Source organism: Anas platyrhynchos, chromosome 32 (assembly GCF_047663525.1).
Source record: "Anas platyrhynchos isolate ZD024472 breed Pekin duck chromosome 32, IASCAAS_PekinDuck_T2T, whole genome shotgun sequence".
In the NCBI taxonomy this organism is placed as follows: domain Eukaryota; kingdom Metazoa; phylum Chordata; class Aves; order Anseriformes; family Anatidae; genus Anas; species Anas platyrhynchos.
In genome coordinates this window covers 1,207,172-1,219,528 of record NC_092619.1, presented here as the reverse complement: position 1 = coordinate 1,219,528, position 12,357 = coordinate 1,207,172, and the positions used below count along the sequence as shown (strand labels likewise).

General features: G+C 54.7%; 1 protein-coding gene across 1 annotated transcript; it reads left to right on the top strand.

The window, feature by feature from the left end:
* The first annotated feature begins 10,132 nt into the window (after nt 1-10,132).
* On the top strand, nt 10,133-11,788 carry LOC140000495 (scavenger receptor cysteine-rich type 1 protein M130-like). The gene is made up of 3 exons (XM_072030392.1): nt 10,133-10,456; nt 10,537-10,851; nt 11,178-11,788. Exons 1-3 carry the CDS (start codon nt 10,144-10,146, stop codon nt 11,573-11,575), a joined length of 1,026 nt encoding a protein of 341 aa, XP_071886493.1. The 5' UTR covers nt 10,133-10,143; the 3' UTR covers nt 11,576-11,788.
* The last annotated feature ends 569 nt before the right edge of the window (nt 11,789-12,357 follow it).

Below are 12,357 nucleotides of genomic sequence, written 5' to 3'. Positions count from 1 at the left end.
GCACACGAGCATCTACGTGGCGTACCTTTACAACCTGGTTCTCTACACGGGCAGCAATATCTTGCCGCAGTGCAGCAGCCCACATGGATTTGCCCCTGTGCTGCCAGTTTTTCTGCTTCCATTGCTGTAACCACCCGCACAGGGCATTTGTTACCATCCATGAATCAGTGTAGAGATAGAGAACTGACCACTTTTCTCATTCAGCAATATCTAAAGCCAGCTGAATGGCGTTCTCTTCTGCAAACTGACTCGATTCACCTTCTCCCTCAGCAGCTTCTGCAACTCGTCGTGAAGGACTCCATACAGCACCCTTCCATCTCCGATGCTTCTCCACAATACGACAGGACCTATCAGTGAACAGGGCATATTTCTTATTCTCTGGTAACTGGTTGTACAGTGGGGCTTCTTCAGCACAACCCACCTCCTCCTCTGATGATATCCCAAAGTATTTGGCTTCTGGCCAGTCCATAATCACTTCCAATATTCCTGGGCGACTGGGGTTTCCTATTCGAGCCCGCTGAGTAATCAGTGCAACCCACTTGCGCCATGTAGCATCAGTTGCATGATGCGTAGAGGGGACCCTTCCCTTGAACATCCAGCCTAGTACCGGCAATCGGGGTGCTAGGAGGAGCTGCGCTTCAGTACCGACCACCTCCGAAGCAGATCGAACTCCTTCATATGCTGCCAATATCTCCTTTTCAGTTGGAGTATAGCGGGCCTCAGATCCTCTGTATCCCCGACTCCAAAACCCCAGAGGCCGACCTCGAGTTTCCCCAGGTTCTTTCTGCCAGAGGCTCCACGTGGGGCCATTCTCCCCGGCTGCGGTGTAGAGCACATTCTTTACATCTGGTCCTGTTTGAACCGGCCCAAGGGCTACTGCATGAACTATTTCCTGCTTGATTTGTTCAAAGGCTTGTCGTTGCTCAGGGCCCCATTCAAACTCATTCTTCTTACGGGTTACTTGGTAGAGCGGGTTTACAATCAGACTGTAATATGGGATGTGCATTCTCCAAAAGCCCACAACACCTAGGAAAGTCTGTGTTTCTTTTTTGCTAGCTGGTGGAGGCATAGCTGTTATTTTGTTGATCACATCCATTGGGTTTGTACAGCATCCATCTTGCCATTTTATTCCTAAAAACTGGATCTCTCGTGCAGGTCCTTTGACTTTATTTTGTTTTGTGGCAAAACCCACCTTCAGAAGGATTTGGACTATTTTCTTCCTTTTCTCGAAAACTTCCTCTGCTGTTCCACCCCACACAATGATGTCACCGATGTACTGCGGATGTTTAGGAGCTTCCCCCTGCTCTAGCGCAGACTGGATCAGTCCATGGCAAATGGTAGAGCTGTGTTTCCACCCCTGGGGTAGCTGACTCTGGGTGTATTGGACTCGCCTCCAAGTGAAAGGAAACTGGCCTGCACTCTGCTGCTAAGGGGATGGAGAAAAATGTATTAACGATATCAATTGTGGCATATCACTTGGCTGCTTTTGATTCCAGTTTGTACTGGAGTTCCAGCATGTCCGGCACTGCAGCACTCAGTGGTGGCGTGACTTTGTTCAGGCCACAATAGTCCACCGTTAGTCTCCACTCAGCATTAGACTTTCGCACTGGCCATATGGGACTATTAAAAGGTGAATGAGTCTTGCTGATCACTCCTTGGCTCTCCAATTGACGAATTAGCTTATGGATGGGAATCAGGGAGTCTTGGTTGGTGCGATATTGCTGCCAGTGCACAGTTGTGGTAGCAATTAGCACTTGCTGTTCTTCAACCCTCAGCATCCCCACAACAGAAGGGTCCTCTGAGAGACCAGGCAAGGTAGACAACTGTTTAATGTCCTCTGTCTCTAAGACAGCTCTGCCAAAAGCCCTTTTAGGTCCTAGCCTCTCTTGAGGTAGTCTATGCCAAGGATGCACGGAGCATCTGAGCCACTCACAGTATGATGTTTTTGCCACTCATTCCCAGTTAGAATTACTTCACCCTCCAATACAGTTAACTGCTGGGATCCCCCTATCATCCCATAAATGCAGATGGGTTCTGGCCCTTTATAGCTCGATGGTATAACAGTACATTGTGCACCAGTATCTACTAAAGCCTTATACTTCCGTGCGTCTGACATGCCAGGCCACCGAATCTATACAGTCCAATAATCTCGATTGTCCCTTTCCTCCCCCTGGCTGGAGGCAGGGCCCCTCTAATCATGGTCAGAATCTCTGTTTCTGTGTCTAAAGGACTGCCTGCTGGAAATTGGAGCAGCAAATTTTTCAGAGAACCCCTTTTTCCTGATCATTTTCTTTTGCAACTCCCATACCCATATCTCTAGGGTCAAGGTAGATTTTCCATCTCATAGTTCATGTCCTCTCCGTGGTCACATAGGTAAAACCACAGCATGGCACGGGGTGTATACCCACCATATTGTCTTCCTTGTGCGGATGACCACCTACCCCGATAGCTGAGACACTTCTTTGTACAGGTACAGAGGAGAATAATCTCTCTTCAAGTTGGTGAAACTTTTCAGAAAGTTTCTCAAAAGTGTTCTCTTTTGGTTGGTGGACACTGGTTTGTTCAGGTGGGGAGAAAGATAGATTCTCTTTAAATTGGTGGAACTCTTCAGAAAGTTTCTCCACAGCTGAGATGCAGGCCTGTAAGGAAGAGGAGAGACTTTCTTCCTACTGTCGGAGTTGTTTAGCCACTTCATCCACTGTAGGTTCCTCATCCTCTTTCCAGGCCATTATTGCCAATGAGCTGGCATATGATGATGGTGCACTCCGTACAAACTTCCGCCACATGGGTCGTGTACACCTGACTTCATCTGGATCTTTGGATGTTTGTCTGAGGTCTGGATCCTCATAAATCACTTCCCGTACGGCTAATTCCCTCAGGTACTGGATTTCCTTCTCCATAGTGGTCCACTTGCCTGGTAGACATAAAAGTTCTTCCTTGAAGGGATACCTTTCCCTCACAGCTGAGAGGAGACGCTTCCAGAGGCTGTGAGATTGTGCTCCATCTGCAATTGCTTTGTCAATGCCGGCGTCTCGAGCAAGGGATCCCAGGCGCCTGGCTTCCCTGCTGTCTAATTCCACACAATTGGCTCCAGTGTCCCAGCATCGGAGCAGCCAGGAGACAAGCTTCTCACCTATGCAACAACCAAAATCTTTTCGCACATCTCGTAGCTCATGTTCGTATAGGTTTCGGGTAGTTACTATTCATTTTTTGGCATCCTCATCTTCCTCCTCCTGAATCCCTGATGGCCCAGCATCGTCATCTCTATACCTAGATTTGGCAGAAGACTCTCTGCATTCTAAACGACCTGAATCTCTATACCATTTTTTCACCTTCTCTATAGGGGCAACTTGCACTGCTACAGCTCGTTTCTCTGACCCAGCTACAGGGTCTGCCACAGGGGTTGGAATACTCTTTGCAGGGTCAACTTGCACTGCTACAGCTCGTTTCTCTGACCCAGCCACAGGAACTGGAGTGGCTGCAGGAGCTGGAAACGGAGTGGCTGCAAGAGCTGGAGCTGGAGCAGCTGCAGGAGCTGGAACTGGAGCGTCTGCAGGAACTGGAACTGGAGCAGCTGCAGGAACTGGAGCTGGAGTGGCTGCAGGAACTGGAGCTGGAGCGGCTGCAGAGTCCACCGTAGGGGTCGCAGTGGCCGTTGGATCTGTCACAGGACTTGGAGTGGCCGCAGGGTCTGTCACTAAGTTGATAGTAGTATCATTTGCAGCTCGATAGGCATGAGCCAGGCCCCAGCACGTTACAATGATTTGTGTCACTTTGGAACTGCCAGAATCATGACACCTTTTTTTCAAGCATTCTACCAGTTTTTGAGGATTTTTCAGTTGTTCAGGGGTGAATTTCCAACACACTGGGGGTGCCCACTGCTCTAGATGCCTACCCATATCCTCCCATACTCCCTGCCACTCACAACTATACTGCCTCCGGGCAGATCTCTGGATGAGATTCCTAAGTAGTTATTTAAATTTAAGCAAAACCTGAAGCACATTCAGGAGGCAGAACAACAAGACTATGCTGGTCTGAGTATCCCAAGGATATTCAATATCTTGGAGAGCTACTGTAACAAGCTCGGAGGATAAGAGAGTGGTGAAGGAGAAAGGGAGAGTGATCAAGGAGGACAAGGGGGTGGTGAAGGAGAAAGGGAGAGTGATCGAGTAAGAAAAAATATCTTCCCCGTTCCCCTCCGCAGATTGACTCCCTGATGAAAAAAGGCAACAAGTATAATTGCTAACAGTTTCTGAGATACGGTTTCCAAAGTATAGATTCGACGATGTTACTGCGTACAAATACCAAGTTAGAGTCATGACCAGATATTTCGTCTCATAAGCCACTGCTACAACACACAGTACCATAATGATCTTAAACCAGGGCCCAGAGAGGATAAACAACACGACAGAGACCACATACGGAAAATAACGTGTTATAATACTCAATTTGGAAAGCAGGTGCAGCAGAGTTGAGATTAAAGCAATCAGCATTATGACAAGTGACTATTAAGTAGGTCTAATACTTATACCGATTTTAGTTTAACACACTCTGGTCAGATCTGCCGTTATCTCAACCTTTCGTGCCCCACGTTGGGCGCCAAAAAGGACTGTTGTGGTTTAACCCGGCCAGCAGCTAAACACCACACAGCCGTTCGCTCACCCTCCCCCTCCCTCTCTGGGCCGGGGAGAAAAACGGAAAGTGAAGCCCGTGAGTTGAGATAAAGACAGTTTAATAAGACAGGAAAATAATACTAACAATAATAATAATAATAATAATAACAATAATTATAATAATACAATGATGATAATAGTACTACCACTAATAATGTGTACAAACAAGTGATGCACAATGCAATTGCTCATCACCCGCTGACCGATGCCCAGCCTAACCCCGAGCAGTCCGGCCCCCTCCCCTGGCTAGCCATCCCTATATATTGTTTAGCATGACGTCAGATGGTATAGAATACCCCTCTGGCTAGTTTGGGTCACCTGTCCTGGGTCTGTCCCCTCCCAGCTCTTGCTGCACCCCCAGCCTGCCCGTTTGCAGGACCGAGCAGGAAGCTGAGATGTCCTTGGCTTAGTATAAGTACTGCTCTGCAACAATTAAAACATCGGGGTGTTATCAGCACTCTTCTCATCCTAAGCCAAAACATAGCATTCTACCAGCTACTAGGAAAAAAATTAACTCTGTTCTAACTGAAACCAGGACATCTATAATATAATGTAATGTAATGTAATGTAATATAATATTATATTATATAATATAATATATTGTAATATAATAGAATATGATGTATGTAAATATAAGTAAAATGTGTGTAAATATATGCTAATTAATATAATGTGTATATGTTGCGCCAGGGGAGTTTTAGGTTGGATGTTAGGAAGAACTTCATTACTGAAAGGGCTGTTAGACACTGGAATGGGCTGCCCAGGGAAGTGGTGAAGTCACCATCCCTGGAGGTCTTTAAAAAATGTTTAGATGCAGAGCTTAGGGATATGGTTTAGTGGAGGACTTGTTAGTGTTAGGTCAGAGGTTGGACTCGATGATCTTGAGGTCTCTTCCAACCTAGAAATTCTGTGATTCTGTGATTCTGTGTAAAATATATAATTTGTATACATTTATAAAAATCTATATTTTAATAAAAATATTATATATATATATCAAACTATATGTCTGAGAGCATTATCCAAACACTTCCTGAACCCTGCCAGGCTTGGAGCTGTGAGGAGGCTGGGAGGCACCGCAGGGCCATGCCTGGGCACGGGGCCAGGAGGAAACCACCGTCTTCCTGCCCGGGCACCATGTCACGTGGGCTGCGGTTGGTGCATCTGCAGTGGCAGGCAGTCTCCAGCTCCCGACCCGCCGTGGGGAATAACGGCCCCTGGGTGACACGCTGAGAGCCAGGGAGACGCCTGAGGCTCTGGGCTGCAGCTCTGCTGCCAGGGCAGGCCCTGGACCAGCTCTGGCTGCTGCCGGGACCCCACAGGAGGCTCCCTGGGGAGGGACGGGACAGCCAGCACCCCCATCATGGGGCTCTGGCCCTGCCCAAGGGCCTTTCCCAGCTGCTGCTGCCAGCACAGCAGGGGCTGTAGCAGGGGCAGGGGCTGGTCCCTTCCCAGCCTGACACAGCCCCACTGCAGGACCAGTCTCCTGGATCCCATGGCGCAGGGACAGCCGGACAATCGCACCTTGGGCTCTTGGATGCTACAGCTCAGGAGATGCTCCGTGCTCCCACAGCAGGCTGCAAGGGGTGTCAGAGCCATCTGCCCCCACACCCAGCCCTACCCCACGATGATCTCCCACCGCAGTGACGTGAGACCCGCAGCGGAGCCGTCCCTCATATATGGTCATGAAGAGCGCTGGAGAAGTTCATTGGAGAGCTGGGCTGCGTCGGAGGGGAGATAAGTGCCGATAACGTCTAAAAAGGTGCCTGCTGCTTCGATTGGCTCCTCCTGCAGCTGGGACAGCATCTGCACAGATATATTGCCCTCCCATCATCGCCATTTCACTGTGGGTCCCCAGGAGCTCCAGCAGCAGGGCTGTGCTGTCAGGACAGGAGCCTCAGGATGGGGGCAGAGGGACTCCTGTCCCCTTGGGTGCTGTGGCTGTTCCTCTGGGTGCAGCCTTGCAGAGGTAAGTGCCAGCTTCTCTGTTCCACAGCCTTGGGACAGTGGGCAGCAGTGGGGTCATCGGGATCTCTCTGGGAGTGGGGTTGTTTTCAGGCACCACTGAAATGAGAGGCAGAAGGTTCTCATTCCCTCATCCCTGTGTTTTAATCTGTGCTTGTCATGGATGGGAGGGGGTAATCCATTTCCACAGCTCCCATGATTATGGCAGACCATGCCTTGCATCATTTCTAGACTCCTTGTCCTTGGGGACCCTTTTGTGAGCCCTTGTTCCCGAGCACTGTGCCTCTGGATCTGGAGGAGTCCCAGACAGTGAGAGTAACCCTCAGTGATCTCCAGGGCACAGCCCCTGTCCGGGGTGTCCCAGGGGGGTTGTGTGCTGTTCCTTGCCCCTGGGATCTGGGGAAACACTGACTCCAGGAGGGCAGGTTGTGTCCCATTAACAGAACGGGACTGGGGTGTCTGCATCCAAAAGTGGTAGAGAGGTGTTCTTCCTGGGGCTCTGTCCAAGCACAGGGACTGATCTGACAGCAGGGATGAGGAAAGTTTTTTGGGATCCTTGTGATCAATTCAGTTCCCTGTGGGCACCCTAGAGTTCCTGGGTTGGACAGTTGTTTTAGGAGGTGCCTGTGGCAGGCAATGGGCAATGGAAGCTGCTCAGGGGCATGGGGCTGTTCGGGGGACACTGGGCTGGGGAGGAGCGGGAGCCCTGTGCAGGGCTGGGGGCTGTGTGGGGGTGGGCATCTGTGAGGGCAGGGGTCTGCTGGGGTGGGAGGAGGTGCTGAGAGCTGTGGGGCAGCAAATGGCCCAGGAGGGCTAGAGCTGAGTACCCCCAGACCAGTGTAGCCCATGGGGAGAGGAGGAACCCCCCGCTGCCCCTGAGACAGCCTATGGGGACAGGGATCCCACCCTGGAAACTGGGAGTCTGCCTGGGGAGGGGGTCCTCACGGACACACAATGTGGGGCTCAAAACTCTCCTGACCCTTCCTGTGTTGGTGTTTGAAGGGGCTGCGGAGGTGAGGCTGGTGGATGGCGGCAGTCGCTGTGCTGGGAGAGTGGAGGTGAAACATCAGGGCCAGTGGGGGACCGTGTGTCATTACGACTGGGACATGTCTGATGCTGCAGTGGTTTGTAGGCAGCTGGGCTGTGGGGGTGCTCTCAAAGCTCATCGGAATGCACACTTTGGGCCAGGATCTGGGCCCATTTGGATGGATTATGTTGGCTGTCGTGGCACCGAGTCTGCCCTGTCTGACTGCACACACGCAGGGTGGGGCCAAACAGACTGCTATCATATCTGGGATGCTGGAGTGACATGCTCAGGTAAGGACTGAACTTGTTCCCTACCTCTGGGATGAGGACACTTCTACGGGACCTGGCTGTGACCTCAGGAAGCAACAAGTGCACACCAGAACATGGCTCTGTGTGTCAAGTTGCACTCTGAGCTGGGTCTGTCACTGCTGATGTCCCTTGTCCCTGGGAAAGCCCAGTGGGAGCACACTGAGCCTGGCACTGAAGCTGGAGCAGCCAACCTTGGGGAGGTGTCTGGGTCTGGGAGAGGAAAGCCCTCACCCTTCCCCACTGTGCTGCCTGGTTCCCATCTTTCTCCTCCATTCACCCAGGCCCTGTCTGGCAGACTGGTCCCTATGCCATGGGAATCTAGAGCAGCTCCCCCAGCCACCAGCAGCCTCAGGGAAGGGTGTGCAATGGCCCAGGACTTTTGGTTGTACCCCCAGCAGCCAAGAGAACCTTGGCCAAAGCAGAGGGGCTGCTCAGAGGGCAGGAGCACTGGGCTTGAGCAGAGGAACATGGTGGCAAGTGGCACCTTGTTCCTGTCCCGGGGTCACCCCATGAGAGCCAGTCCCTGGAGACATGGCCCCTCCAGGCCTTGCTGACCCACTGCCTGACCTCTCCTGCCTAACCCATGCCCCAGGGGCTGTGCCAGCACCTCCTGGCTCTCCTTGGTGCCTCCCCTCACACCGGGAGCTCCTGTCAGCCCAGGGCTGCTCTCTGCCTGCTTTCCTGACCCATGCATAGTAGGTGGCTGGGGACGTGCATGTCCAGCACCACACTGTACCTAGCAGAGGACCCCCCTTTGCAGAGGATTCCCCGAAGTGCCCCATCTAACAGCAGCTCCCCAAGAGCCCCAGCATTCCCTGGGAACAAGGGAGCTTTATGGCAGATCCAAGGATTTCTTCTAACTAGCCTGAGCCTTGTGGGGCAGAGCAGGCTGAAGTAAGCCCTGAGTTCCTGGGCCTGTTTCCCCGGGCCCACGTGCTGCGTGTGCTGCAGTGCTGGGACTGGGGCCGGGCAGCCCAAGGACTCCGGGCAGCAGCAGTTTGTCTGAGCAGTGCCTGCTGCTGGGGGCTTGCAAAAGAGGACATGGGTGCTGGGCTGGTTTCTGAGGAGCAGCAGGGGGGCCCTGATCTCTTTGTGCCATCAGCACCCACTGAGAGCTGCTGGGCTGGCCATAGGGCTCTGCATGTGGTCACCTCAGGGATGAGGTGGGAGGTGGGCATGGAAGTGTCAGAGGGCTCTGGGAACTCACAGGTCTCCTTGGTTGCTCCAGGATTTGTCCGGCTGGTCGGAGGGGACAGCCCCTGCTCTGGAAGTATGGAGATCTACGACAGGGACCAGTGGAAAGCTGTCTGTCATTCCCACTTTGGTGCCAAAGCTGCCGAGGTGCTGTGCAGGGAGCTGCAGTGTGGCACAGCCCTGTCTGTCCATGGGGCAGCTCAGCTGGGAGAAGGGGCCGGTCCTGTCTGGGACAGAGAGCTGCAGTGTGTGGGGAATGAATCCGTCCTCTCCTTCTGCCCCTGGGGGGCCTCCAAGGACAAGGCCTGCACCCACAGCAATGGCACTCATGTCACCTGCACACGTAAGGACTTGGGGTGGTATGATGGACACTGGGGTTATGGTGGGGGAAGGAGAGCATGGTGAACACTGGGCTGTGCTGGGTGGAGAGGAGAAAGTGCTGGGTGGGGAGGAGGAAAGAACGCTGTCCCTTTGGCCTCTCCTCCAGATCCTGTGGGAGCAAGAGCACAAATGTGGCCTCTCTCACCCTCCTTTGTCCCCAGAGTACACAGGGTTCAGGCTGGTGAACGGCAGCACAGCGTGTGAGGGCAGGGTGGAGGTCAACATGCTGGGGACATGGGGGACCCTCTGTGCCTCCCGCTGGGACCTCTCGGACGCCCACGTTCTGTGTCGGCACCTCGGCTGTGGCTTTGCTGAGTCCATTCCTGGAGGAGGGCATTTTGGGAGAGGAACCGGCCCCATCTGGAGAGACTCGTTCCACTGTGACGGGACTGAAGCCCACCTGGGGCAGTGCCCGGTGACTGCCCTGGGGGCCTCGCCGTGCTCCCAGGAGAACGCTGCTGCTGTCATTTGCTCAGGTGAGTGCTGGGCAGTGCTGCAAAGTCCATTTGCCCCTGGTGTGTGACATGGCCACACAAATTTGGGGACCCCACGGCAGCACCAGGCTGAATTTCTGCTCTCACCAGGCCCAGCTCGCCACATGTCTGTACGGCTGGTGGGTGGAGGGAGCCGGTGCGACGGGCGCGTGGAGGTCTTCCAGCACGGGACGTGGGTCAGAGTCCTGGATGAGCAGTGGGACATGCAGGAGGCCAGCGTGGTGTGCCGGCAGCTGCAGTGCGGAGAGGCAGAGGCAGCCTACACCCCCGTGAGGGCCGAGCGAGGACGAGGACCTGTGGGGCTGCGTGGGGTGCGGTGTGCAGGGCACGAGGCTGACCTGAGCCTCTGCAACACCTCCCTGCCTGAGAGCACACTGGCAGCAGGGATCATGGAGGACGTGGGGGTCGTGTGCCGGGGTGAGTGGTGCTGCACATCCCACAGGTGCTGGTCCGGGAGGGCAGCCAGCCCCTGAGCGTCGGGGTTCTCCCTACTGCAGGGGGCCGGCGGGTCCGGCTGGTGGATGGGGCCGGGCGCTGTGCCGGGAGAGTGGAGATCTACTACCAGGGGCGCTGGGGCACCGTCTGCGACGACACCTGGGACCTGGCCGACGCCGCCGTCGTTTGCCGCCAGCTGGGCTGCGGAGGGGCCCTGGAGGCAGCCGGCTCTGCTCGGTTTGGGGAGGGCTCCGGGCAGATCTGGCTGGATGGCGTCAACTGCTCCGGGGCTGAAGCTGCTCTCTGGGACTGCCCTGCCGAGGCCTGGGGGCAGCACAACTGCGGGCACAAGGAGGACGCTGGAGTCATCTGCTCAGGTCTGTGCTGGGCTTGGGGCTGGGAGCTGGGGCCTCAGAGACTAGAGTAAGTGCAGAGCTGGGCAAGGCCAGTGCCATCCCAGGCTGACTTGTGTCCCCCGCCCAAGCCCATCCTGGGGAATCCTTCACACAGACCCTTGGGAGCCCATCCACCCTGACAGTGAGTGGGGAGGGCAAAGGAGTATGTCAGAGACCTCTCTGCCCCCAGATGCAAAAGAGATTTGCTGGCTGTGCCTCCGAATTCCTGAGCACCTGGGGTGCAGAGGAGCCTCTGTTCCACCAGCCCCTGAGCAGCCTGTTCTGTCTGGGGCCTTTCCTCCTTCCAGAGTTCACGGCCTTGAGGCTGGAGAACAGCGACGGCTGCTCCGGGCGCCTGCAGGTTTTCTACAACGGGACGTGGGGCAGCGTTTGCCCCAACTCCATGACCACCAAGACGGTGTCACTGGTGTGCAAGGAGCTGGGCTGCGGGAATGAAGGGGAACTGGAAATACATTCTAACTATGCCAAGCTGTCTGGTACTGCATGGCTGGATCACGTGGAGTGTGGGAAGAGCAACAGCTCCTTCTGGCAGTGTCCCTCTGCTTCCTGGAATCCGCAGTCATGTGATGACCTCCGAGAAGAGACCCACATCACCTGCAATGGTAAATCTGAGCCATCAAGGCACCAGGTCCAGTTCTCCACTGGGCATGGTGAAATGCAGAGAAGAAACCCAGATGGGGTTTGACTTCCTGCATTAGACCCTGTTAATACTGGTACACAAAGGTGACTTCAGCTTTTGGAGCCACCCATGTCCACCAGCAGCAGTCAACAGCCGGGCTGCCAGCAGCTCCCTGGGGGATGCAGAGGCATCTCCAGGCAAGGTCTCAGAGGAGACCATGCAGGGCTTTCAGGAGTCCTCCCTCCTGGGACAGCCTCCTGCTGCTCTGTGAACCACGGACCCTGTAGGGCTCAGAACTTGGGTCCCCCCTGCAGTGCCGTGTGTGTCCCCTGAATGAACAGGGTGCTGCTGCTGCCCTGACCCAGGCAGCATGGGGATGTGTGAGCAGAGGTCAGCTCTGCTCTGTTCTGCATGACGCCTAGAGCAGCCCTTTTCAGCCCAACTTCTCTTTCCTTTGGGACATGAACAGAAAGGCCACAGGTGGCTGCATGCCCCAACTCCACCAGCTGCACAGGTAGGGAGCTGCCCCTGCGCGTGCCCCCCTCACCTGCCAGGGCTGTCCCAGCTGTTCTGGTGCCATGAGACATCGCTGCCTCCCCAGACAGGGAGAAGATCCGTGCTGTGGGAGGCAAGGACGACTGCTCGGGCAGAGTGGAGATCTGGCACCGTGGCACCTGGGGGACGCTGTGTGACAATGCCTGGGACATGTGGGATGCCGAGGTGGCGTGCAGGCAGCTGGGCTGTGGCCCCGCGCTCTATGCCCTGGGCCAGGCTGCTGCTGGAGAGGGGACGGGCCCCATGTGGCTGATGGAGTGCAGGGGGACGGAGCTGTCTCTGCAGGACTGCTG

Excerpts from the sequence above, each read along its gene's own strand:
- LOC140000495 (XM_072030392.1), top strand. The coding sequence starts at position 10,144 with ATGTCTGTACGGCTGGTGGGTGGAGGGAGCCGGTGCGACGGGCGCGTG. Across the intron at positions 10,457-10,536 it reads CGTGGGGGTCGTGTGCCGGG|GGGGCCGGCGGGTCCGGCTG; the intron begins GTGAGTGGTGCT and ends TCCCTACTGCAG. Across the intron at positions 10,852-11,177 it reads CGCTGGAGTCATCTGCTCAG|AGTTCACGGCCTTGAGGCTG; the intron begins GTCTGTGCTGGG and ends TCCTCCTTCCAG.